This window comes from Triticum aestivum, chromosome 3B (genome assembly GCF_018294505.1).
Source record: "Triticum aestivum cultivar Chinese Spring chromosome 3B, IWGSC CS RefSeq v2.1, whole genome shotgun sequence".
Lineage (NCBI taxonomy): Eukaryota > Viridiplantae > Streptophyta > Magnoliopsida > Poales > Poaceae > Triticum > Triticum aestivum.
The window spans coordinates 834,685,838-834,713,678 of record NC_057801.1 but is presented as its reverse complement, the minus strand read 5'-3'; the positions used below and the strand labels follow the sequence as shown (position 1 = coordinate 834,713,678).

At 46.0% G+C, this 27,841-nt stretch overlaps 3 protein-coding genes across 3 annotated transcripts; 2 read left to right on the top strand and 1 right to left on the bottom strand.

Moving 5' to 3' along the window:
* The first annotated feature begins 17,050 nt into the window (after window positions 1-17,050).
* On the top strand, window positions 17,051-21,272 carry LOC123072790 (UDP-D-apiose/UDP-D-xylose synthase). Its single transcript, XM_044496429.1, has 9 exons — window positions 17,051-17,645; window positions 17,872-17,964; window positions 18,071-18,178; window positions 19,789-19,903; window positions 19,991-20,124; window positions 20,210-20,311; window positions 20,527-20,619; window positions 20,704-20,839; window positions 20,941-21,272. Exons 1-9 carry the CDS (start codon window positions 17,373-17,375, stop codon window positions 21,060-21,062), a joined length of 1,176 nt encoding a protein of 391 aa, XP_044352364.1. The 5' UTR covers window positions 17,051-17,372; the 3' UTR covers window positions 21,063-21,272.
* A 1,797-nt stretch (window positions 21,273-23,069) lies between these two features.
* On the top strand, window positions 23,070-26,031 carry LOC123072789 (uncharacterized). Its single transcript, XM_044496428.1, has 2 exons — window positions 23,070-23,380; window positions 25,599-26,031. The coding sequence occupies exons 1-2, from the start codon at window positions 23,153-23,155 to the stop codon at window positions 25,713-25,715; spliced, it is 345 nt and encodes a 114-aa protein (XP_044352363.1). The 5' UTR covers window positions 23,070-23,152; the 3' UTR covers window positions 25,716-26,031.
* Window positions 26,032-26,110: 79 nt separating this feature from the next.
* Window positions 26,111-26,916, bottom strand: LOC123072788 (uncharacterized). The gene is made up of 2 exons (XM_044496427.1): window positions 26,673-26,916; window positions 26,111-26,577 (listed from the first exon to the last, which is right to left on the bottom strand). Exons 1-2 carry the CDS (start codon window positions 26,687-26,689, stop codon window positions 26,199-26,201), a joined length of 396 nt encoding a protein of 131 aa, XP_044352362.1. The 5' UTR covers window positions 26,690-26,916; the 3' UTR covers window positions 26,111-26,198.
* Window positions 26,917-27,841: the final 925 nt, after the last annotated feature.

Here is a 27,841-nt window from a genome sequence, read left to right as displayed (position 1 = left end):
CAAGGGCGCACGGTACTACCGCGATGGGCCGCGGTACTACCGTTGCTACAGCATGCGCTAGTCCAGGCCAGAGCCGTAAGGGCTGAAAGCGGTACTTCCGCCGACGCGGTACTACCGCTCCCCCTTGCGGTACTACCGCAAGGCTGGAGTGGACTAGTCCTGGGAAGGGCGCGGATGAAGAAAAATACATCCGCGCCTACTTCCGCAGAAAAACAGATGAGCACAAATCCGGCATGGTACTACCGCGCCTGGCGAGCGGTACTACCGCGTAGGGAGCGGATGTAAAAAATTACATCCGCCCCTACTTCCGCTCGTGTTGCGGAACAAGGTCTGAGGCCACTGCACTACCTCTCCTTAAGAGCGGTACTACCGTGGGCACCTACGGTACTACCGCAACAGCGTGCGGTACTACCGCGGGTGCCTGTGTTACTACCGCTCCTAAGAGCAGTACTACCGCATGCCTCAGAACAGCAACACTAGGTATCCTTCTTTTTGCAAAATATGAGGATAACCGAAGAAGCTCCAAAGGGCAGAGGGAAAGGCGGGGAAAAGAAGAAACCGTGTACATGATGATTCCACCCGAACCTTTCCAACGCGGACCCCCTCTTAATAGTATGGCTATCCTACGACTCAAACCACCGAAAATAACCGTAGAAAAACACCGTCTTCAGTAGTCTTCGAGGGGCACCAAACCGTCTTGTGCCTAGTGACGATAGTCTAAGAAACTCAAGGCACACGATTAGTCCGCAAAAGCATTGTCATCAATCACTAAAACACCTTAGGGATAAAAATGCCCACATCAGCGCTATCAGCCCTCTGGTGATGCTCTATACCTTTCTATGGTGTGTCAGGAGCATGCTCTTCAGCAGGGTGACATGTTTGTTGATGAGTTATATTCATAGTGCTCTGCCATCTGGCGTCAGCTTGACTCACTGAGGACCGTTGTTTGTGGCACCTGTCGTTGTTGTCAGAGTACTCGGTCTGATCTGTAGTTTCAGCGGGTCCATGAGTTCTTATCTCGTCTCCACTCTGAGTTTGAGCCCAGACATGCTCACTTGCTTGCTCGTGGTCGTGTTCCTATCTCGGAGGTGCTTGCCGAGCTTCGTGCTGAGGAGACCCGCCTTCGCTCTGCTGGTTTGCTGGTGGTCCCGTCTGTGTTAGCTGCTCGGGCTCCTGTGTCGTCTGCTCGGCTCACCACTCCACCGCTCCTCCCCACACCTTCAGGAGGGTGGGTCGCCCTGCTTATATTGAGAGGGGTCGGTCGCGCCGTGACACCTTTTGTGGCTACTGCTCTCGGCCAGGTCACCCAGAGTCTGATTGTCGTGAGAAGAAGCGAGACCAGCGGCGCTCCTCTTGCAGTGGGACTCCTGGATCTTCCTCGACTTCGTCACCCACTGACCAGGATATTGTGAGGCTCAAACGTCTCTTGGCTTCCTTAGGCTCTTCGTCGACTGGTTCAGCTGTTGTTTTGTCTGCATCCACTTCTCCACCACCGCAGGCATCTACACAGTCAGGTACATCTTCGTGGGTTTTGGATTCTGGAGCCCAGGGGCGGATCTACACCCCAGGCCCCCAGGGCCCAGGCTGGGGCGTGACTTTTTTTCTTAGCTATTACTATGCTATGTTTTTCACATGGGCCCGGGGCCTAGCCCAAGAACATAGCCAAGGCCGAGACGCAGGAGCGAAGGGGCCACGACCTAGGCACCAGTTCGCTCGTACGTGACTCAGGAGCGATCTCGGACTGCTGCCTCCCCTCCTGTGCACCGCGGCTCCCCTGCCCCGACGGCCTCATGAACAGAACTGCCCCCTCCCCATCAAGGCGGGTGTCAGGGCCCCAAGTTCCCCTGCTCGCCTGCTCCCCGCTGGACTGCCGTAGCTGTCTGCTGATCTAGCCGGGCGGCGCCGCCGCTGTACTCCGGCCAGCGGCCACTGCCTAACTCCGGACTTCTCGTCTCCCTACGACCCTGACGCCGCTCTACTCCGGCCACCACTCGACTCCGAACTACAATTTAATTGATGTATAGCCCCTGCCTATGTATGATATGAAAAAAATAACTGAACCTTGAACCAACTCTGGCCTGCCTAAGTCTATATGTATTGTCAATTTGAAGCTGAAGCATTTTAATGTCACTTCATTTCATATTGCAGAAATAGAAGATGAAGAGATATTTACTATATTGAGCGAGATGTATTTGCAAGTATTCCCAATGATGATATTTTATATCGCTTTCAAGCGTATAGGGATCGCATAGGGCTTTTACCTCCTCGTAGAGGTAAGTTTTTAGGTTTTAATTAATCATTATTATTTCACTATATTTATGTATTTTCTTATGAAATTACATTTTTCATGTCTTGAAGGTGTTGCTTCTTCGTCTGCCGTTGATCATGTTATGGGAGGCACAAATGAAATAAACAACTGATATGGTGCACTTTTGTATCCTGGTATTATTTCTAGTTTTGCCATGTTTTATCTCTTCTGTTGGATTGTTAAGCACTGAGATTAAATTCTAGAATTATTGAACAATTGAGATTTTTTTTGTTTGTTTGTTATCACATATGGCTTTTTTTAAATGTCATAATGTATTTTTGTAGTTGTTATAAGTGCCAAAGTTTTTCCATTCCATGTTGCCAAAAGAAATTTTGGGCCCGGACTTTGCTCCAATCCTGGCTCCGCCACTGCTGGAGCCTCCTTCCATATGTCTTCTGATTCTTCTGTGTTGTCTTCTCTCCGACCTCTTGGTTCGCCTGTTAATGTTCTTACCGCCGATGGTACACCTCTTCCCGTTGCTAGCCGTGGTCTTCTTTCCACTCCATCTTTTTCTATTCCTAGTGTTTCACATGTTCCCCGCCTTACCATGAATCCGTTTTCCGCTGCCCAACTTACTGATTCTGGTTTGTCGTGTCATTCTTGATACTGACTCTTGCTCCATTTAGGATCGTCGCACCAAGGATTTGGTTGGTGCTGGCCCCCGGCACCGTGAGTCAGAGGGCCTTTGGGAGGTTGACTGGATTCGTGTTCCTTCCGCTGCCACCACTCCTGCCAGCTCACATGCTCTTGCTGCCTCTTCTGCGTCCTTCCAACAATGGCATCGTCGCCTTGGTCACATCTGTGGCTCTCGCTTGTCTTCTTTAGTTCGTCAGGGCCTCTTAGGGTCTGTATCTGGAGATGTTTCATTACATTGTAATGGTTGTAGACTTGGCAAACAGACCCAGTTGCCTTATCCTACCAGTGAGTCGGTATCTCAGCGTCCTTTTAACTTGGTTCATTCTGATGTTTGGGGCCCTGCTCCCTTTGATTTGAAAGGTGGTCATTGCTACTATATCTTGTTTATTGATGATTTCTCTCGCTACACTTGGCTCTACTTCATGAAATCTCGTAGCGAGGTTCTCTCTATATACAAACGTTTTGTTGCCATGGTTCACACCCAGTTTTCCACGCCCATTCGTACTTTTCGTGCTGACTCCGCTGGTGAGTTTATCTCCCAGCTGTTGCGTGTTTTTTTTTGCGGAACAGGGTACTCTTGCCCAGTTCTCATGTCCTGGTGCTCATGCTCAGAATGGCATTGCCGAACGTAAGCATCGTCATCTCCTTGGGACGACTCGTGCGCTGATGATTGCCGCTTCCCTTCCACCTCACTTTTGGGCCGAGGTTGTGTCTGCATCCACCTATCTCATCATCATTCAGCCATCGACTGCTTTGTAGGGTGGTATCCCTATGGAGTGTCTCACTGGTCGTTCTCCTGACTACTCAGCTCTTCCTATGTTTGGATGTGTGTGCTATGTCCTTCTTGCCCCACGAGAACGCACCAAACTGACTGCTCAGTCGGTTGAGTGTGACTTCCTTGGCTACAGTGATGAGCACAAGGGTTATCGTTGTTGGGATCCTGTTGGTCATCGTTTGCGCATCTCGCATGATGTGACCTTTGATGAGTCTCGCTCTTACTACCCCCGTCCTTCTTCCTCGAGCTTCTCTGTGGATCATATTTCTTTTCTTCTTCTCCCTGATACACCCTGCTATGTGCCTCCTGTTTCCTCTCCTCCTCCTGCACCTCTCATTCCCTCTCCTTCACCACCGACACCATCTTCCCCATCCTCCCCCTTCACCTCTCCACCATCATCTCAGTCCGTCGCCCTCTCTCACTGTTTCCTCTCCACTATACTCGCCGCCCTCGTTCTGAGGATGCTTCTCCTGATGCGCCTTCCACCTCTGGTGCACCTCCCTTCACGCCTCCCCCGGTTCATAACCTCCGTGCTCGGCCTCGCCCCCCGCCTGATCGCTCCTCTCCTGCTCGGTACGGTCTCTCAGCTATTGCTGAGCCCACTTCCTATCGGACTGCCATGACTCAGCCTGAATGGCAGCTTGCGATGGCCGAAGAGCTTGCTTCCCTTGAGCGCTCTGGCACATGGGATCTGGTTTCCCTCCCTTACGGTGTTTGTCCCATCACCTGCAAGTGGGTCTACAAGATTAAGACTCCCTCTGATGGTTCTCTTGAGTGCTACAAAGCGTGTCTTGTGGCCCGTGGTTTTCAGCAGGAGCAGGGACGCGATTATGATGAGACATTCGCTCCTGTGGCCCACATGACCACTGTACTCACTCTTGTTGTTGTGGCTACTGTTCGTCATTGGTCTATCTCTCAACTTGATGTTCAGAACACCTTTCTCAATGGCGAGTTGCGTGAGGAGGTTTATATGCAGCCACCTCCAGGGTACTATGCTCCTGATGGTATGGTCTGTAGACTTTGCTGCTCCCTCTATGGTCTTAAACAGGCCCCTCGCGCCTGGTTTGAGCGTTTTGCCTCTGTGGTGACTGCCGCTGGTTTCTTGCCCAGTGATTATGATCCAGCGTTGTTTGTTCACACGTCTCCTCGTGGTCGGACTCTTCTCCTCCTCTATGTTGATGACATGATCATCACTGGTGACAACCTTGACTATATTGCCTTTGTTAAGGCTCGCCTTCACGATCAGTTCCTCATGACTGATCTTGGTCCACTTCGCTACTTTCTTGGGATTGAGATCTCCTCGACCTCTGATGGCTTCTACATCTCCCAAGAAAAATATATTCAGAATCTTCTTGCTCGCGCTGCTCTCGGTGATGAGCGCACTGTTGTGACTCCTATGGAGCGCAACGTTCAGCTTCGTGCCTCCGATGGTGACCCTCTTCCTAATCCCACTCGCTATCGTCATCTTGTTGGCAGTCTTGTCTATCTTGCTGTTATGCATCCTGACATCTCCTATCCTGTCCACATCCTGAGTCAGTTTGTTTCAGCCCCCACCTCTGTCCACTATAGTCATCTCCTCCGTGTTCTATGATATCTTCGTGGCACGATCTCTCAGCGCCTTTTTTTTCGCTCCAGCTCTCTTGAGCTCCAGGCCTACTCTGATGCTACCTGGGCTAGTGATCCCTCTGATCGACGCTCGTTGTCTGCTTATTGTGTCTTTCTTGGTGGCTCTCTTATTGCCTGGAAGACAAAGAAACAAACTACAGTTTCTCGCTCGAGTACAGAGGCTGAGTTACGAGCCATGGCTATGTTGATGGCTGAGGTGATCTGGTCGCGGTGGTTACTTGAGGATTTTGGTGTGTCTGCTCCTACCTCGACTCCCTTCCTGTCAGACAGTACTGGCGCTATCAGTATTGCGCGTGACCCGGTGAAACATGAGCTCACCAAGCACATCGGTGTGCATGTCCACTTTGTGTGTGCTGCTGTGCAGGATCAGATTCTCGCTCTTCACTATGTGCCCTCTGAGTTACAGTTGGCGGACTTCTTTACAAAGGCATAGACTCAAGCGCATCATGGCTTTTTCCTCTCCAAACTCAGTGTTGTTGATCCACCATGAGTTTAAGGGGGGGTGTTAGATGTGTATAATCCCTTTTCGGTATATCCCCGTTGTATAAGGAGTTTTCTGCACTATGTCATACATGTATATGTAATGGTCTTTGGCCCTCAGAAAATACTAGTTGATATTCATCCAACAGTTACCTCAGTCGGTACCTTTTGTTATACTCCGTATGCCCTTGCTTCTAGGGTAGTGAACTTGGGTAGGGCGTATAGGTCAGGCCTATGACCCTACCCGAGGTCCATGGCATCGTCATATTTCCCGAACGAAAAAAAGGGTATGACGTGGCTAATCACCTTGCTCCAAGATTCGCGCTAATGATCCAAGGGTACTACAAAACACGTTCGGGCTGGGATCCTAAAATCCTGACGTTCGGTAGTTATCCATTCTGAATATGAATGCTTGTGTTTCATCACAATACGCATAGGAGTTTTTGTTTTAAGAAATGGCTGCATGAGAAAAGACTCACCGACAACTCCATACACCACGCACGTGACCTGAGCAAGTTGCATAGTAGCTCAAGTTACAACGGATGCTCTTGCCTTTTTTGCATTTGTTTAAGCGATGATCCGGATGGAGCATAGGAGTATGGCGATTTTGACGATGTGCTTGACCACCGCGCACGCTTCGCGAAGGATTCTCTTTGTGTTTTGTTTCCAAGCTTACGCTCTAATTTTTCTATCCTTCCAACGTCAATTAAACAAAACAATTCACCCAGTAGACTCGCACTCCAGTGGATGGTTGGTCTTTGGTGTGCGGACTACGCGTGGCATTCATGGACACGGGACAAATCTCCGTTCTTGAGTTGATGGACACGAGACTATCGAAAACTAAATTAATCCCCACAAGGAAAGGATCATGACTGTTTTCTTCGAGGAGTGGTAACATTACTTAGACCCTGTTTGGTTCATTAGTCCTAGGAATTTTTCTAGTCCCAACTAAAAAGTCCCTAGTCCCTAAAAAGTCTCTTTCTGTTTGTTTTCAGGGACTAAAAAGTCCCTAGTCCTTCCCTAGAGGTTATTAAATGACATATAAAAGATCATGTTACCCCTAGTATACAGAAAAATAATAACCAAACAACACCATGGGGCAGCAGGGCAATGGGTGCAGGGAGGGGCATTGTTGGAAAAGTCCCAACAAGTCCCCAAAAAGACTCTCCTTGAGAGTCTTCTTCATTTAGTCCCAAAAAGCAACTTTTAGTCCCTAGTAGTCCCTCATGTTTGGTTAAAAAGTATCTAAGAAGGACTTTTTCTAGTCCCTACACCAAAAAGTCCCTCGAAACAAACACCCCCTTAACTTCTCAAACAAACTACTCCCTCTCTCAATTTATAGGCGTGCATGTATCCCTAGGTCGTCATTTTAACCAACCTAATACAAGTCATATATTACAAAAAATAATCAATATAAACTTTAGATGTTCTATTTTCAAACGGTATAATTTTTGTGTTATATAGTTTATATTAGGGCCAGCTTTGAGCCCTTATCTTTTTGCATTGGTGATGGATGAGGTCACAAGGGGTATACAAGGAGATATCCCATGGTGTATGCTCTTTGCGGATGATGTGGTGCTAGTTGACTATAGTCCAACGGGGGTAAATAGGAAGTTAGAGTTATGGAGACAAACCTTGGAATCGAAAGGGTTTAGGCTTAGTAGAACTAAAACCGAGTACATGATGTGCGGTTTCAGTACTACTAGCTGTGAGGAGGAGGAGGTTAGCCTTGATGGCCAGGTGGTACCTCGGAAGGACACCTTTCGGTATTTGGGGTCAATGTTGCAGGAGGATGGGGGTATTGATGAAGATGTGAACCATCGAATCAAAGCCGGATGGATGAAGTGGCGACAAGCTTCTGGCATTCTCTGTGACAAGAGAGTGCCACAAAAGCTAAAAGGCAAGTTCTAGAGGACGCCGGTTCGACCCGTAATGTTGTATGGCGCGGAGTGTTGGCCGACTAAAAGGCGACATGTTCAACAGTTAGGTGTGGCGGAGATGCGTATGTTGAGATGGATGTGTGGCCACACGAGGAAGGATCGAGTCCGGAATGATGATATACGAGATAGAGTTGGGGTAGCACCAATTGAGGAGAAGCTTGTCCAACATCGTTTGAGATGGTTTGGGCATATTCAGCGCAGGCCTCCAGAAGCTCCAGTGCATAGCGGACGGCTAAAGCGTGCGGAGAATGTCAAGAGAGGGCGGGGTCGACCGATTTTGACATGGGAGGAGTCCGTTAAGAGAGACCTGAAGGATTGGAGTATCGACAAAGAGCTAGCTATGGACAGGGGTGCGTGGAAGCTTGCTATCCATGTGCCAGAGCCATGAGTTGGTTGCGAGATCTTATGGGTTTCACCTCTAGCCTACCCCAACTTGCTTGGGACTAAATGCTTTGTTGTTGTTGTGATAGTTTATATTAGGGTGATAAAATTCGCAACCTAGGTATACGCGCAGGACTTGTAAATTGAAACAGAGGGAGTACCTCCTCTCCCCCTTCCTCCAATCCTAATACTCCACATCAGCGAGTACGTAAAATTCGGGGTGCACTGGCGACTTTTAGCATGCCGTTGCGTAACTGCTACTGTAGCACATGTTGCCTTCCCTTGTTTACCTTTGAGTTAGTTATCAGGATGGGTGAGGAGTTTGGATGGCTACCATCAAAGCGAGATGAATATCACGGGACTTAGATCGACGCGCGATAAAAACCGATGATGAGTTAAGTTTCTAAGCTATTTAATGCACTTAGCACCTTATCTAAGCACATTTGTATTAGAAGAGACCTTACAGATTGTTATAAGATGTGTTTGATATAGTTTACTACCTAATTTCTCGATATAGCATTTGCGACTATTCTACGTCTCTAAACAAAAGGCACACTCACAGCCTCATTGGCGTACACTAGCACTTTAGACGGCGCTGCGGCGGTAGACCAGTAGCATCGAACAACCGAGTAGAGAGAAGAGGAAAACGTTCTAAAACAATTAAATTTATTAAGATTAGTAACACGTGAAATGCACAAAATATATTCTTTATAGAAATTATCACTATATTCTCAAGGTAAACTCTGAGTCAAACCATACTACACATAATTTCTGTAGTATGATATACCATAAAAGTATCTCTGATTTTCTTTAAACGATCAGGAGGAGCATGGCAATTTTGACCATATGCCGGGTGGATGGGCCAAGCTTGACCACCGTGCACTCTTTCGGGAAGGATCTACCTTCTTCCGGCTATTTTCCTGTGCAAGGAGGAGTATTTTGTTCTGTTAACACAATACATAAACAAGCTCAAAATAAACACAATACGTTAGTGAACAATTAGCATAGTATTGATGAAGGTACAATACATTAGTACGTATAAGTAGAATCTTGTATTAGTGAGTATTAGGATATTTTTCCTCAAAAATGTAAGAGGATATTATTTTAAAGATCTTTTTCTACCCTCACGTCGTTAGAGAAAATACATGACCAAAATACCATTCGTAAATTTTTACTTCTTCTTCAAAACGTCCCTTTGTAGTTTACTCCAAAGATGGTTGGTGTGTGTGTGCCGACAATGCATGCATGAATCTCATGGACACGAGGCAATCAAAATTAAATTAATCCCAACAAGGAAGGAATCCTAGACTGACTCCTTTAGTTGAGGAGCTGGTCTAGGGTGCAGGCCATGGGCGCATGTCGCGAGGCGTTGAACAGTGAGGTTGGAGTAACCAGTGCGGAGAGTTTGTTTATGTGGTATGTAGTTAATGAGAAGAGAAGTGTTTAGGCCCTGTTTGGTTCATAAGTCCTAGGACTTTTTCTAGTCTCAACTAAAAAGTTTCTAGTCCCTAAAAAGTTCCTCCTTGTTTGTTTTCAGAGACTAAAAAGTCCCTAATCCCTTCTTAGAGGTTATTAAATGACCATGTTGCCCCTAGTATATAGAGAAATAACAATCAAACAACACTATGGGGTGGCGGGCCAATGAATGCATGGAGGGGCATTGTTGGAAAAGTCCCAAAAAAGATTCTCCTTGAGAGTCTTCTTCATTTAGTCCCAAATGCCTAGTTTAATCCCTAAAAAGTCCCTCCCGTTTCATAAAAAAGTCTCTAAGAGAGACTTTTTCTAGTCCCTACACAGAAAAGTCCCTGGAAACAAACACCCTCTTAGAGTGACATAAGGCTAGCCATAGTGAGAGTAACTTAGGTAGTAACATAACACATCCCAAGATATATATGCTTATGTGGCATGGAGTTAATGAGGAGAGATGTGCTTGTGGTAACATACTATGTTGGTTTTTCGCGTCCCAATGCAAAATGAGTCTACACCATTATAAATGAAGGCTTGCATGATACCACACTTATGTTGCTACCCACTAAGATGGTAGTAACATAGACTAGTAACATATGCATGTTACTAGTCTAGTACTCCCTCCGTCCAAGTGCATAGGGCATCTAAGAAACTGCATCACAACCTAGGTGCATGGAGATTGGATAGAGGATGCTAAATCGAAAATCAATGGCAATAATTAATCTTCTTTCGCCTGCTTAAAAAATTGGGAAGAGCCAATCACTACATTGGTTTTTCCATGTCATTAATTTTCTAAGAGCAGCATGCAAATCCTATTTAATGCGTGAACCAATGAAAGTAGTAGCATGTAAAATAAAAATTAATGGTCGTGAGAATGAGGAGCTCCTTCCATGCATGGTGACTTATATATTTGAAATAATAAATTTTCATTAGACGCCCTATGCACCTGGACGGAGGGAGTAAGTTATTACCCACTATGACTAGCCTAATATGTTACCATAACATAGGGCATTCAACCCAAAGCAAAATGAATCTACTCTAATAAATGCAAGGATTTATGATATTTATTTTATGTTATTTTGCACTAAAGGTATGCATGACACTAGTATAAATTACTCCTTACTATGACTAGCCTGAGCTGATTGGAATCACTTGCCTTAGAATACTAACCAAGGTACAATCATCACTAAATTATGTAAAATCTTACTTTGTTAAGCAATATCGTATTTTGTGAACTGAGCATACTTCAAACGATAGAATCCTTGGGGTAAAATTATTCCATCAGGTTCAAGTCCAAACTTGGTACAATGACATTGGTGGCCATACTTTTCTAGATTTTTTTAGGCTTTTTGGTGATGCTCGTTCAGTAGAAGAAGAAGTTTAAGTCGACTACAAGGTGTATGTAATAATTTTGTCAATCTCAAAATGTTGTGTCAGCTTAGTATCGTACACGGGTGCTTAAAGATTTGTGTATATGAGCATCTACAATTGTATTGTGTTAAAAAAAGAGAGTAAAATCTTGTTTCGAAGCTCCTCGATATGTGACCTAATATTTTCTACTTCCAAATGGATAGTTTTTTCTTAACATAGTACAGACACAGATGCTCATATATATACGCGCGTGCACACACACACCTTACTCCTATGGACACTTTCGAGAGATTGAGTCGGCATATTATTTTGAGATTGACGAAGTCATCAAAAATCGTCATCGTAGTGACTGGAATGTCTCCTCCTAGTGGTCGTGAACCGTCGAAAATCATAAAATAAATCAAAAAATAAATGCGAGCACCAGGATTTCAAACCTGATGGGCCAAGAATACCACTATCCTCCTAACCTTGCAACCACATGTTTGTTCGCATTTCCAAATGGATAGTTTGTGCCGACGTTGCAACTGAAAACTAAAGTAACCCTTCGAAGGAAATGATCCGTTGAATATTGCTTCATTCGAGGAGGTGGGTTGATGGGGTGCACTTCCACATGTGAGTTAAATTAGCATTTAGCAACATGTTGTTGCCCCTAGCACAAGTTGCATAGGTTCTCTTGTTTATTATTTTATATGGATGAGGAGTTTCTCTCCACATGCTGCTGGTTGGATGGTCGGTCGAATTATAATCCGGTCGACCAATAGGCTTCTTCTCCAAGGCTCCATCGGAGGAACAAGGAGTGACTAACCTCTACGGTGAATGGCATTAGGTTGGTCATAGTGGGGAGTAACTTATACTAGTCTCATGCATATGACACTAGTCTAAGGGTCTGTTTGGTTCCAAATAAGTCACCAATTTATAAGTCGAAAAGTGAAAAAAGTGACTTATTTTACCAAATGGACCCAACTTATAAGTCACCCCAACTTATAAGTCATAAGTTGCTTCACCCCAACTTAAAACTTATAAGTCATCTCCTTTTGCGTGGGTCCCACCACCTGCATGATGTGGATTGGTGTGAAAAGGTGTGGTCAGGTGACTTATAAGTCAGGTGACAACCAAACAGGCGTGACTTATAAGTCACTGGTTTTAAGTCACCTGACTTATAAGTTGGTGACTTATTTGAAACCAAACAGGCCCTAAATTACTACCTTCATAGTGCAAAGTAACATAGTAGTAGTGTCATAGATTGCTTCATTTATTAGCTCATAGACTCATTTTGCCTCGGGAAGCGCTATGTTACAGTAACATATTATGTTACCACAAGCACATCTTTCCTTATTAAATACTTGCCACATAAGCAAAATTGTCTTGGGATGTGTTAAGTTACTACGTAAGTTACCCCCACTATGACTAGCCTTAGGCTGGCCATAGTGGGGGTAACATAAGTAGTAACATGTACTTGGGACTCGCAAACGTGCTTATGTGGCAGGTAATTAAAGAAGAGAGAGATGGTTATAGTAACATAGGTAGATACCGTAACATAATAAATGTGATGCTACTATGTGTCATGCATGACAATAAATGAGACCATCTATGATACTACTATATGATACTATGCACTATAGAGGTAGTAACATAGACTAGTAACATGCATTGTCATGCATGGCAATAAATGAGACCATCTATGATACTACTATATGATACTATGCACTATAGAGGTAGTAACATAGACTAGTAACATATGCATGTTACTAGTCTAAGTTACTCCCCACTATGACCAGCCTTAGTAATTCGGGGGCGATGAGATGACAAAAGTAATATCACGTTGAATGAAATTAATGGTGGAGCTAGGATTTGAAAATAGGGTGGTCAATGACGATGAACAAGTAATGTCACGTCGAGTGAAATTAGTGATGGATCTAGGATTAAAAACACACAGTTATCCAACCTAAGATTTTACATAGTGGTTGATTGCCCTGGATTCGTAACTACTACCCTGCCCCCCCCCCCCCCCTCACGAAAAAAACATTTTTCTATTACGATTCGCTCATTTGAAGGTTCGTTCTCGTTTTAGTCTTCAAGAAATTCAGAATATTTATGAATTTCCATTTTTTTCGCTGGGTCAAGCATGCCCCCCTCAAGAAAATACGCAACAGGGTGGTCACTGACCATGAGTAAGGAATGTCACGTCGAGTGAGATAGCTGGCAGCTGATGGCACATCGAGGGGGAGAGAAAGTGAGAAGATTGTCTTAGTGCGTCTGCATTTCATTGAGCTGCAAAAGTGGTTTATATTACTTAAAATGTTAGCGATCTGACATCAGCTCAAAGGTTGTTTAGTTGAGCGGGCGTGTTGTGACACGCTTAATTCTCATGTACAAATATCAAAGCAATACATGTGGCGATCGCCATGCGCTACTGCCATGCACTCCTCTAAGCAAACTATGAGCTGAAGACATTAGACGGTTCACTCAGGATGACAATATGGGCGAACACCTAAGCGGACGGCAAGTTCTATTTTTAGAGCAACTTTCTTTAACCAGATCCCTTTGATGCAGCATTGTAGTTTTGTTTGCCAACATTTGTGAATCCTAAACAAATTGGAACTTTTTTATTTAATTTGTTTGTCAATTATCCATTATGCATCATGGCAATTCCCTAAGACGTATGAAAATTACTCTGTTACATCATGACAGATTACTAACGATATTTACGCCGTCATGGTAATTTTTTCTTCACAATGTGGCAAATCTTTATATAATAGCATGAAAAATATATTCGTCTTAGCATGGTAATTCTCGAGCGCTTGTTGGGAAAGGCTTTGTTGAAGGGGCACTCCCAGATTGCGGTGTCGCTCGGATGGTCTCCCGGAGGGAACGATAATTGGCTCGATGACCCCACTAAGGGAACATCATCGCAATATTGGGGTTCTTTCATAAACTGCAAGGTTTATAGGGGGAAAGAACTTTCCCCGAGACACTTCAAAAAAGAAAAAGAAAGTGTCTTTTCTCCGATTGCACCGGCCTAATAGAACTACTTGCTGCTAACCAATGCCCCGCGAAAAACAGCAACGAATTAGCCAGTGATAATTTTGTCTCAAAATCTCTAACAGATTTCATCATCATATTAAAATGACGGGCGTGCGGCGCAAGGAGGCGATCAGCGCGAGGCGCTGACTGGTCAGCGGATTGGAATCACTTACCTTTGAATATCGACCAAGGTACAATCATCAGTAAATTAGTAAGTAGGATCTTGTTTTGGCATAAGTAGGGTCTTGTTTTCCAAGCCCCTCGATACGTGATCAAATATTTTGTACTTGCAAATGGATGTTTGGTTTGCCGACTACGCATGGCATTCATGGACACGAGGCAATATCAGAAACTAAACTAATCCCCACAAGGAAAGAATCGGAGACTGACTGCATTGCTCGAGGAGCTGGTTTCATGGGGGTGCACATGTGCTAGCCACAAGTTGGGTTAGATTCTCTTGTTTTCGTTTAATTAGTTTTGGATGGACCTGGAGTAAGATTGATCGGGGCCGGCTCTACCTGTTGGAACACCCTAGGGCGAACTCGACGACACGGGCCCCTAAGCCCTCGGACTATTTAAATCGGTTGTATGTATGTGTATTTCTACATAAACAAATATATATTGAACTTCATTCGCATAATACTAAGAGTAAACTTTCAACCATAAATCTTTAGTTTGAGATGTCTAGCAATAATTGTTGGCCAGTGCCATATTATGACAGAGACACTGAAAAGATAGCAAATGAAACTAACATGATTATCTTAAATTAGATCCAAGTTCAAATGACTCCATCAACAACAATAATGCTTCACAAAAAAGTTTCTTTGGCGTTTGTTGATGCAAAGTCATCGATATGAAGATCAACATTGTCCAAGATATGTACTGCATAGAATTATAAATTTGTAGAGATTGTCAAGAAAAAAGGAATACCTTGAGCTACAAATTAGACATTAGAAATTTGGATCAAGAAAAGGGAATACATAGATTTGAAATTTGTACATGAGAACCCTAATCATGTACTCAGTACACTGAAATTGGGGATGGATGAACACGTACTTGATGACGAACTCATGGTCACGGTCTCACTGATGGCCGAACATGAGTGACTGAGTGGCCGCCGGTCGCTCAGCGCCTCGGCCAGGCAGTGAACGGCGGCAGTGCGGCACACAACCAGAGGAGAATCGGTAGACGGAGGTTGCAGGCAGCTAGAGCGATGAAGCGATCCTGAATTCACGAATGAAGTGTGCGGGGTGCGACGCTTCTGTTTCCTAGCACTAGCAATCAACAATTTGGCCAGCCCATCTTATTTTCCATATCTATTTTTTACTGTGCTATGGCATACATGCATGCCAATAAGATCATGGGGCCCCAAGGTTGTTACCTCTCTGGCCATACACGAGGGCCGCCCCTGAGATTGATATCATGGTAATTTTCTCCCCGTACTGGCTGGATGATGGCCGCTCGAACTATAACCCGGTCCAGCCAAATTGAATCAAAGAGTGCCTTCTTCTCCGCGGCTCCACCGGAGGAGCAAGAGGGCCTCCATGGTGAATGGCGTCGGGAATTCAAGGCGGCGTGGCGATGAACAAGAAATGTCACATTGAGTGAGATGGTTGGTGGCTGATGGCACGTCAAGAATGAGAAAGATGGGGAGAATTGGCATAACGCGTGTGCCTTCTATTGAGCCACACAAATGGATATAACTTAAATATTAACAATCCGACTTCAACTCTATGGTTTTTTTCAAGCGAATGCGATGTGACACATTTAATTTCCTTGTATGAATCTCAAAGTAAATTCCTCTAAAAAAAGAATCTCAAAGTAAAATACGTGGCAGCTCCCACGCACCCCTCCGAGCAAACTACGAGATGACGACACTAAAACTTAGGATGGTAATCCGAACAAACACATTCAGGATACATGATAATTTTCCCTAGTTCCCTTTGATGTAGCATGCCATTTTCCTTTTCCAACATCGCAAATCATGAAAAAGTTGGAAATTTCTTTTTTCGGCCGGGTAATTCTCCATATCGCATCGTGACAAATCTCCGAAAACGCGGCATGGCAAATTTCTACACTTTCTTCTATGATGGCATTTTTTTCTTTACAACATGATAAATCTGTATACAAGCATGTAAAATACATCTGCTTTAGCATGACACTTTTCGAGCGCTCGTTGGGAGAGGTTTTTGTAGGGGACAGTTCCAAATCACGGCTTTCACTCGAATGGCCTCACGTAGGGAATGATAGTTTGCTCGGATACACCAATAGAACCTTAGCATAGGCGTGGAGGTCCGTATACAACTACAAATTTGGGACCGGATATGCGTCGGTTAACTGAAAAACGATTCACATCAGCCACTTCATTTCTGTCTGTAAGATCAAAATCCAACCATCCGCAATTCATTTGCTTCCTCCAACCTTCTTCCTCCTCATATCCAAACGACCTCCTGTGCAACCACCGGTCTTACCCAACCCCATCCATCCGTCTCCACCACCTCGCCGCCCCCACTCACCCCTATGAACGCACACTGCACACACGCACACCCTACCTCTACGAGCACCTTCAAGAGACTGAGCCGGCACCTATTGAAAGCGCATCACGAAATAAATGCAGGAATAATGTGAGCACCAGGATTGAATCCTGATGGGCTGGGGATACCATTGTCCCTTTGACCATCCAACCACGGGTTGGTTCGCATCCTCTTGAGTTGAGACACACACGAGCATCGTTTGAGAGAAACAGAAGGTAGAAAACAACCAACGCGTCTGACGCATGCTTTACAACCAAATCAAATCAACCCACAAGCATAATCATCAAGGAAGAAAAGGTATCCAAAGAGGAGAACTTAAGAAACATCTGGTGAAGAAAGAATGAGAGGGGCCAATCTAGAGAGAAGGGGGGGAGGCCGGGCCCACAGGGCAGCGGATCTCGATCTGGCCGGTGGGGCCCACCCCACCCCGAGAAACCCCATTCCTTCCTTCCTTCGGCCACTCCACTCTCGCCCCAATCCCTTAACAGTAGTGCTACACAAACGACACCCATGCACGACTGCTGCACGATTCTACACATCCAGCCATCAAAATATTGAATGAAGTCCAGCACGGCCATTTGATCATCAATCGTCCATGAATCGTCCATTTCGCATCGGCTGTGAAGTAGTTTCGATCCCTTAAATACCGCCACCCCATCGACGCCGTACCATCGCCAGTTCCCCACCGACATCGCCGCCGGATAGATAATCCCAGCCCAAACCCAACCAGACCCGATCCCCGCGCGCATTCCCCCCGCTCCCCGCCCCGGATCCGACCGTCCGTCCACCACCGACCGCGCCGCGCGACCGCCGGGGGAGAGAGGTTGAGCATGGCGAGCGGGGGCAGGACGGATCTGGACGGCGGCGCCGTGGCGCCGCTGACCATCTGCGTGATCGGCGCCGGCGGCTTCATCGGCTCGCACCTCTGCGAGAAGCTCATGGCCGAGACCCCGCACACCGTCCTCGCCGTCGACGTCTACTGCGACAAGATCCGCCACCTCGTCGACCCGCCCCCGCCCCACCTCGCCGGCCGCATCGCCTTCCACCGCCTCAACATCAAGAACGACTCCCGCCTCGAGGGCCTCATCAAGATGGCCGATCTGGTACGCCCCTCCCCTCCCCTCCCCCTCCCGCCCTCTAATGGCGTTCTTGATTCTTGCGAAAAAGGGAACGATTTTCCTGGGATTCAGTTTCTTGATTGATTCAGTTGCAAGTAGCGAGTTCGTCGCTTGAAAAGAAAACAGTTGGCGTTCCCTGAATTAATTTCTGGAAAGAAAACCGCTGACGATTTTGTTTCTGCGTGTCGGTGGCTGGATCTGCTCCGCCAAGACGATAAACCTGGCGGCGATCTGCACGCCGGCGGACTACAACACGCGCCCGCTCGACACCATCTACAGCAACTTCATCGACGCGCTCCCGGTGGTACGTGCTCACCTCCACCCATTATCCAAGATTATATTCCTCGGCGCTTGCGGCGTGGCCAAGCAAAGAATGAATGTCTGAATGTCGGTGCTGCTTGCGTGCGCAGGTCAAGTACTGCTCGGAGAACAGCAAGCGTCTGATCCACTTCTCCACGTGCGAGGTCTACGGCAAGACCATCGGCAGCTTCCTCCCCAAGGACCACCCCCTCCGCAAGGTGATGAACTGAACATGACATCCCCATTCCCTTGCTCACTACTCACACTATCTGTCTGCACTGCACTTGCTGTACGCGTCTGTGTGTGTCACTCCCCAAGTGACATCAGTGGATAATGCGGTACCTTTTTCGGTTGGTTAAATAAACAAACGGGCTTGATCTGGTTTGATTGGGGTGGAATTGATTGGATTTGGTGCACGTTGCTAGATTGTGATTGATGTTCACCTGTAATTATTCTGTCCTTTGTAGTAGAGTCCTTAAATAAAAGGTTGGCCTAGATTTGGTGTTGGTTGGGAGTGGAATTATTCTAGTTGAGGCCTTGTTGGTTGTTGGATGACACTGGGATAATGTCTTGTAATGGTGGTTTGGCCTGAAGCTTATGGAGTGGCTTGGCTTTAAGGAAGAGCAGAGTTTGACTGCATACGCTGATTTTACATTTTAGCGATGGTCGGTCTGAAGAGGAGTTGCTCATTGGTTGATATGTCTAGTATTCCCTCCCTTTCTTTTTACTCCGCACATTAGATTTGTTCGAAGTCACTAAGTAAACTTTGACCAAATTTATATTAAAAAATGTCAACATCTACAGCACTAAATAAATATAATATGAAAGTATATTTCATGATGGATCTAACGATATTTAATTCGTATGGTGAATGTCAATACTATTTTGTATAAACTTGGTCAAACTTACTTTGAAGAAACGGAGGGAGTACCTTTGTATGGTACAGTCCTTAAATTGTCCTGTATTTGATATTCACCTGTAATTGTCCTGTTCTTTTAGTACAGTCCTTAAATAAACGGTTGGCCTGGATTTGGTGTTGGTTAGGAGTGGAATTATTCTAATTGAATCCTTGTTGGTTGTTGGTTGACACTGGGATAATGTCTTGCAATGGTTGTTTGGTGTGAAGGTTATGGCATGTCTTGACTTCAAAGGAAGAATAGAGTTTGATTGCATACATTGATTTTACATTTTAGCGATGGTCTGTCTTAAGTTGCACATTGGTTAATCTGTCTAGTACCTTTTTGTGGTAACTTACAGGGCTAGCTCTATGAGAGGATGCTGTCATTTGACAGTATTACTTTTCTAGGTTGACAAATAATTAATTGTTCAAGCTATGTTCCGTGTATTTCAGTGTTTGTTCTTCTTATGTTGCTTGTTTGTTAATATTTCCGAGTTGATTGTCCAGTACCATACTATACCAACTTCCAGGGAATAGTTGTGAGCAAGGATACTGTCATTTCACATTGTCTGCTCTCTTAGCTTGAAATATATATATTTTGGCTCAAGCTATATCATGCTTATGCCTGTCACTGCATATTGCTCTGCAAGTGAATGTAGTAATTTACAAAACGTGCTGCCATAAGTAACTCCCCTTTTCTTATTCAATTGTTTAGTTGGAGTCTCATCATTTAAAGAAGACCCTTAAAAGTTACAATGATTTTTGCTATTCTTGTCTTTAGATTCTTGTCTTCGTAGCAATACTATACTCAGCCTAGTAGTAACAATAATTTGTTTGGTCGTCAGTGATGTGTATTTCCCATGTCAGAGTCACATATTCATATGATCACACCTGGCTGTTCAGCTGATGCTCCGTGTACCTTTCAAACAGGAAGCTGAATTTTATGTGCTGACAGAAGATGAGTCACCCTGCATCTTTGGTCCAATCGTGAAACAGAGATGGTCCTACGCGTGCGCAAAGCAGCTTATCGAGAGGCTTGTTTTTGGTGAGTGGGAGAACTTAATTTGTTGATTGTGCCATTAGTAGCACCCTTAAAACCTTTTCTGACCATGTATGTTTGAGTTTCCCCCAGCTGAAGGCGCAGAAAATGGCCTTGAATTCACGATTGTGAGACCTTTCAATTGGATTGGGCCAAGGATGGACTTCATTCCTGGCGTTGATGGTCCTAGCGAGGGTGTTCCTCGGGTTTTGGCTTGCTTCAGCAACGTATGTAAACGTATCCCTGAATACCTTCATTGCACTGTGTTCAGTCTTCTTTCTTACAAGATATACCATGGCAATGGATGTGCAGAATCTCCTGCGCAGAGAGCCCCTGAAGCTTGTCGATGGCGGCGAGTCCCAGAGAACTTTTGTTTACATCAAGGATGCCATTGAAGCTGTTCTTTTGATGATTGTATGTCTGCTCTGTTTATGTTCTACTCCCTCCGTCCGGAAATACTTGTCATCAAAATGAATGAAAATGGATGTATCTATAACTAAAATACATATAGATACATGCATCTAAATGACAAGTATTTCCGGACGGAGCGAGTATCTATTTTTTCTGATGTTACTCGGCATTATTTACTGCATCAGTGGAGCTTAAATCTCTGTTTTCTTGTGCCAAAGGAAAACCCTGCTCGAGCCAATGGTCATATCTTCAATGTTGGGAATCCTGACAATGAAGTCACTGTTAGGGAGTTGGCCGAAATGATGACAGAGGTATGTATGCCATCAACCGGCAATAGCAACTGTATGTTCTGTTACTCTGTCTCTTCTGAATCTTTGGTTTGCATTCATCTGCAGGTCTACGCTAAGGTCTCAGGAGAGCCCCCGCTGGAGGAGCCTGTGATCGACGTGAGCGCGAAAGAATTCTATGGGGAAGGGTACGACGACAGCGACAAGAGGATCCCCGACATGACCCTGATCAACAAGCAGCTAGGTGTGTACATCACTGAAACCACGCAACAGCGTGTTTGTTCCGCCTTTCATTATCCTCCAGATTTATACTAGTGTACCTAATGTCTGATCTCCAAACTGCAGGGTGGAACCCCAAGACCCCTCTCAAGGACCTGCTGGAGACGACGCTGACCTACCAGCACAAGACCTACAAGGAGGCCGTCAAGACGCAGATGTGCCTGGCCACGGCGACGCCTTCAAGCTAGACGGGCTCTTGATCTTTTGGAAGCCAGATACTTATATCGTAGTGAAACAAACCGTCGTCGTCGTCGTTTTTGTCGCGCCTCTAGATCCCACCCCACCCACCTATCTTCTTACCTACCTAGATTCGTCGTCATTGTGTAACCCTATATCGGGCAAAGGGAACTGAGTATCTGAGTATCTATTATATACCTGTGGTGGCAGTGTTTGTTACATTTTGTTGGTTGGTTGCACCTCCCGTGCTATTCTTTTGCTGTTAGTGAGAGAGATATATTCTTGTTCGGCATAGCTGATTATGATGATGTGAGATTACGGTCTGGAAGTTTACAGTATTAGTTTTCAGCACAGTCAATCTCAGAGTTTTAGTGAGCTTCAGTCAGTCAGAATGATGCGTCGGTCAACAGTTCTGCCTGATTATTTTGAACCTGGTTCTTCAGGCTGCCAGTACAATGACGGCATCACCGACTAATAATCTTCCTCAAATAGTTTTATCCTCTGAAACAGGACTAGTATTGTGACTGAAACAGTGGCCATGTTGCAATCATGGGCTGAGCTGGTCCTGGCCCACCCAGGCCCGGCCCTAAAATCCAGGGCCTAGGCCTGATGGGCTTGCCCGTGGGCTGGGCCTGGGCCTAAGTTTTGAGCCCACCAGCAGGGCCTGGACAGGCTTGGGCTTGGCATATTGGTATTTTAAGGAAGAGGCCCGGCTCATGGCCCTAAGCCCTAAGGGCTTTTCAAGGCTTTTTACCAGATGGGTCGGGCTTGGGCTTCAAAAGTAGGCCCGATGGTAGGGCCTGAGAGGGCTTGAGCCTCAGTTTTCTGTCATGGGCTTTTTAAGCCCGGCCCGGCCCATGGCTAGATAAGAGCACCACAAAAGCGCTCCCTTTGCAACAAGACCCACGTTCTGATTGCAACAACAGTAACCATGTCGCGATCCCGGGAGAAAGCAACCAGTGCGGTGCTTGGTTCCCGGCCTTTTTGTTGGCAGTGCTTGGAGGGAGTGCATGGAACTTGGGTGAGCTCTCGGTGAGTGCATCCATGTCGAAAAGGGCAGGTCAAGACGAGAGGTGGGAGACGAAAGGGGATCTCACTTGCCGCCCAGAGAAAAAGAAAAGGAAACCGAGCTGTTCTCATCATCTCACAGGAGATAACAGAAAGGAAAATGGTGGGTGTTGAGCAGGCCGATAGGTACACTTGTTGAGCATAGAGGGACCACAAGACCTCCCATGTTGAGGGTCTCGTGTTTGCAACTTGATCCCATGTTGCAAGCCGCCGGCCTGTCCACGTGCGGGAGGGATACGTTGCCCGCCCTTTTAATCAAAGTCGGATCCGGCGGTAGCGGAGACGGCCGACTTGTGCCCAATTATCAGCATGATGTTTCCAAGCGTTTCCCATTCAGTTTTTATTTGAGGGTTGTCCGTGTTTGTTCTAATGTGTGCAATTACTATGTTTTGTTGATCAATAAAGTTGGATCGTCTGTGTAAAACTAAGGTGGGCTAATTTGGTTAGCCCTTCAAAAGAGTCTAATTTGGTTAGTGTTCCAAAAGAAACTAATGTGGGCAAGATCTACTTTATAGTTTCAAATCAATGCACAGAGAAAAAGAAAAAGGAAAAAGACACATGTCCCATGTGCTCCGCGAAAGCCATCATGGCCATCGATATATTGGTGCACTATTTATGATTGTTTTGGGATAGCTCTCATCGTAATGTATATCATCTTCAAATTTTACACACACGTACGTAGTATACATCCGTATGAATGTGTTAACTGCTTTTAGAAAATTTTAGAAGTTAAAAAATGCTAATTCTCAAATATTCAAAAAAGAGCTCTTCCACCATTCAGGATTTCAATTTTTCACAGCTTGTACACCTACGAATATATCATTTTTGTAAAACATCTATGAGTAGGTACTTTTTAAGATTTATTTGAATTTGAATTTAAATGTAAGTAGTAGTAGTACACAAATATTTTTGTAAACTGGTCCTCAATAAACCCCTTAATTAAATCCGGCGCAGGTCAGACCCGAGCCGCACCGCACCGCACGAATCCTATCGCCGAGAGAAAGTCTTTGGGTTTGGGGAACGCCGGCGGGAGATGGGCAACGCCGGGAGCGCGGGCTCGCCGGAGCAGGCGAAGAAGCCGGAGCAGGCCGACGGCGGGGGCGGGGGCGGGGCCCCGCCGTCCACGGTGCGGTTCTTCCCCGCCGCCGCGCAGCACACGGCCAGGCAGCCGCCGCCGATTAAGCTGGAGGGGGAGGACCTGCCGCCGCCGCCGGCCGAGGGCGTGGAGGAGGACATGGCCGCCCCCCGCAACCTCTGGCAGGTACGTACATGGCCGCCCTCGCCCGCCCGTCACCCGATTCCCGGTTATTACCCCACGGCCGAGCCAGAAACCCCCCAAAAATCCTCCATGGTTACTCAACTGAGCCGGATAGGGGGGAGATTCTTACCTGGATTGGCGTTCGGTATGAATCGGGGGGACATGCCGATTATCAGTTGTTTAGAACTGAAAATCTAACCATCTGAGCACACACCTTGTTGCTTTTGATCTTCAGAACATGAGAATTTACCATCCCTGCTCCCTGAGCCGAGCATGGAAAGTATAATGCTGGATTCAGTTGACGGGAGCAGGCGCGGAAGCAATTAGTCACGATGACTCCGCCTGTAAAACCCACTGCTCCCTGATGTAGCTAGCTAGTAACCGCTTTTAAGGTCACCGGGGGGAAATTTGATGTTATGTGTTACTGCTTAACACGGCGACGATGATGATTTTAACTCCAATAAGAAGCTTTGACTTTTCTCGTCTAGTTGATGTACTGTCAATTGGGTCTCGGTGTTAAGAAACCGACACATTCCTTGAGAGAACCCCTACCTTCATTTTCGTGCGATTTCCTGGTGATTAAATTACTGCACTATGGATATGCGCTAGATCAGCTATCAAGCCTCGGTCTTTGCTATTAGTGAGATCTTGTTTCCAGAAACCTTGTGAGATTGCAGAATCGGGAGGGACCTGCGCTACTTGCATCACGATCTTACGGTTGTTCAGAACTTTACTGTAGGCTTCTCTTTAGGTGTTCGATATGTGGTACACACCTAAACTACTTTCTGGCGTTGAAAACTGGACATTCTACCATCACTGCTTCCAAAATCGAGCATGGCAAGTATATGTGCAGTTGTGCACTGCACGTAGTGCAATTTTGCATGTACTTGTTGCTGAATTTATTAACCACTAACCACTTTGAGCCCGGGGTCAACTGGGGTTTGAAGCAATTAAGTATCTCTGAAGGTGCTGTGAGACATCAATTGTTATGTATTCATCCGCTTACAGAGACAGTGCCGATTTTAAGTTTAGACAGAAGCTTTGATTTGATTCATCATCTAGATGATGTAGATCATATTACTGTTTTCTGTCCGTTGGTGGTTACTGTCGTAAATTCAGAGAAATCAGCACACCCATCCAGAGCATGGCAAGTATAATGTGGATGCAGCAATTCTATGTTTACCTTTACCTGACGCTCAATTTAGTGATCACTAACCGCTTTGAGGTCACTGGGGTAGTGGGGTTTGAAGCGATTACGTATCTGTGAAGGTTCTGTGTGACATAATTTGTTATGTCTTCATTCACTTACGGAGACAGCGATGATGGTTATAAGTTCAGGAAGAAGCCTTGGTTTGGTTCATCTAGTTGATGCAGAGCATCTTACTATTTTCTGTCAGCTGGTGTTTACTGTCTTAAGTTCAGAATAAATCAGGACATTCCTTCAGAAAACCCACATATATGCCTCAAGCACATATATGTGTATGCGACCATGTGGTCATTCATTCATCCCTGTTAGATAATAGTACTGCGTATTTCTGCCTGTTAGTTTTCAGAGAAATCAGCACAGCACATCCTCTGTTTTGTGCTTCTTAGATGAAAATGGCGTTACACAATAACTAATCAGCACAGCGTATCCTGTGTGGTTTTGCTCTTCAAAACTACACTGTTGGCTTCTCTTTAGGCGTTCGGTATATGGTACACACGTAAACTACTTTATAGGTGTCGCTTTCGAACGATCTCTGCTTCCAAAATCGAGCATTGCATGCATAATGTGGATGTAGTGCAATTTTGGGTTGACTTGATACTGGATTTAGTAACCGCTAACCGCTTTGAAGCCACTGGGGTTTGAAGCGATTACGTATGTCTGAACGTTCTGTGAGACATAATTTGTTGTTATGTCTTGGCCAACTTACAGAGACAGCGATGATTTTAAGTTAAGTAAGAAGCTCTGATTTGGTTCATCTTGTTGACGCAGAGCATATTCCTGTTTTCTTATCATATCAGTTGCTGTTTACTGTCTTTAAGTTCAGAGAAATCAAGAAATTCTCCCAGACAACCCCTATGCCTCTAGTTTCCTGTGATCTACCAGCGAATATATTGCTGCACTATATGGCCGTCTTGTGGTCATTTGCTCTTCAGAGAAACCAGCACAAGCATATCCTCTGTTTTTCGGGTTTCAGACCAAGCCATCATTCATTCATTCGCCTCGTTACTCTTGCAGGTGTACGCGCTGGGAGCGTTCCTCGTGGCGCGATGGGGCTGGGCCAAGTGGCAGGAGAGCAAGGACCGAGACGACTCCGCGGATGGCCAGTTGCCGCCGCCGGCTGCTTCATCCTAGGTCCATCTCCTGCCACCGCAAGGACTGACCGGGCTCCGCTTCCGGTCTGAACCATCACTGTTAGTTGCAGCAAAGTAGATGAACGTCGCCGAACTTCCTCTCAAAGGTAGCGGTTGCGGCGACGACGAGTTGATGGCGTTGCATCATCGCGATCAGAGGTTTTTCCTCCCACCATCGTCGCTGTGTAACCGGATAATGTGTGGATTCGCAACAAGTTGTTTATGAGACTTGTGCTGCTACTGAATATGTGCCGATGAGTCGAAACCTGGCAATGTCTTTCCAGCACGAATCATACATAACTCGACGGATTATTTCATCAGCCGGCAAATGCATTGGTACAATGTTGCGAATTACTACCTGTTTACCACGTAATAACCCCTCCGTCCCAAAATAAGTGACTCAAGTTTATACTAACTTTGTAGATGACGTGAAAATAGAAATAAACGAATAAGTAAAATTCTGAAGCAGTTCTATGGTCCATGTTCAACTAACTAACGACGGCTCATCATCCGCTGGCGGCGAGGCGCGGCGGCAGCAGCAGCAGGCGGAGATCACGCCGCCCGCGGTGGCCCCGGCGACGGCCAGGAGAGCGGCGCCGGCGACGACGACCGGCCCGCCGCCGTCCTCCCCCGCCTCGGGCGGGAGGTAGAATTTGCCGAGCAGTATGTAGTAGATGCCGATGAAGGACACGAAGTATGCCGCGAGGCCGGCGAGGAACAGCCCGACGTCGCCACGGCCCGCCGGGGCCCCTTGGTCGTCCTTGTTGCCGCCGCCGCCCTCGAGGTCCCTGTACTCCCCTGCAGCCGCCATTGCCGCCGACTCCTCCTCGTCCGCCGGACCGGCCCGCTTCGACCGGGAGAAGCTGCACCCGCAAAGGAAATTAGTTAAGCTGTTGAGGATTAGTCCTCCTCATATTGCATGCATGGTAAGTCGGTTGACGGACGGATCGATCGGTACCTGAGAATCTTGGTCATCGAGTTTTGTGATTGCTGGGAAGATGGGAGAGAAGCAGATGGGATGGAGTCGAGGCACCAAGAGGAGAGGAGAGGAGAGATCGATTGAGGAGTTTAATTATGGAAGCGCGTACGGGACTGAATCTGCAACAACCTGGCGACTAATCTGCAGTAAATCCATCTTTAACCGTACCAGTTTTTTTAGGGTTTTCGTTTGGAGTCGCTGCTCGATCGCATCCGTCCATCACAGAGATAGCCAGCGGAGAGATGACGTGGCTCACACCACGCGCGCGATGGGCATCGTACGTGCAACACGTATTGCAGTAGTAGATGCTCAAAAAACATAACGAGAGTTGCCCGCCGATGGTATCTTGTCAATTACAAGCAACTATCAGCGAGCCACGGCGAAGATAGTTGTGACAGAAGAGGAAAGATGGTTGAAGCCAGACCCAAAGTTCATCAAACTTAATGTGGACGCGGCCTTTTTTGCAGAGCAAGGAGTTGGAGCTAGGGCATCAATTATTAGAGATGAATGAGGTATTTTCCTTGCAGCTCAATATGTGTTTATCCCATATGTAGCGGATGCAATGACATCAGAGACAACGACGATGAGAGACGGACTGAACTTGGCAAATAGCCTAGGGTTCCAGTGAGTTGAAGCGGAATCCGACTCTCTAACAGTGATCAACTGCTGCTCCGGTCAAAGTACTTGGTGGAACATGGCGGCAGTGATATTCGCGGAATGTGTGGACGTCTCTACCTTGATTGGGAAGGTCAACTTTAAGCATTGTTTTCGATCGGCAAATCAAGCGGCACATGTGCTAGCTAATTTTAATTATTGTAATAAACTTTCTTCTAGTTGGACCGACGAGCCTCCAGATTGTCTGGTGAACAAGCTCGTAGACGATGTATCTTTATGCATTAATCAATAAAGCTAGTCATAATGGCCTTCCTTAAAAAATAATACTAAAAAAACATGTACTGTAAGTAGAGAAGGAAACAAACAAAGTCGGAGGATCGGAGCAAATCTGCCTACGCTTGTGAAACAAAATTTATGGATACCGCGGCGGCATTCCTCACTGCCGGAAAGCCACCGCCGACTGAATCCAACGGTTTCAAATTCAACTTTTGTTTTCAAAAATTGGTCCGGAAATTGTCTGCTTACCACGGTAT

What these genes read in the sequence shown, in the direction of transcription:
- LOC123072790 (XM_044496429.1), top strand. Translation starts at nt 17,373, where the DNA reads ATGGCGAGCGGGGGCAGGACGGATCTGGACGGCGGCGCCGTGGCGCCG. An exon ending in AGGACCACCCCCTCCGCAAG is followed by an intron (nt 18,179 to 19,788) that starts GTGATGAACTGA and finishes CCTTTCAAACAG; the next exon opens with GAAGCTGAATTTTATGTGCT. An exon ending in TATCGAGAGGCTTGTTTTTG is followed by an intron (nt 19,904 to 19,990) that starts GTGAGTGGGAGA and finishes AGTTTCCCCCAG; the next exon opens with CTGAAGGCGCAGAAAATGGC.
- LOC123072789 (XM_044496428.1), top strand. Translation starts at nt 23,153, where the DNA reads ATGGGCAACGCCGGGAGCGCGGGCTCGCCGGAGCAGGCGAAGAAGCCG. An exon ending in CCCCCCGCAACCTCTGGCAG is followed by an intron (nt 23,381 to 25,598) that starts GTACGTACATGG and finishes TTACTCTTGCAG; the next exon opens with GTGTACGCGCTGGGAGCGTT.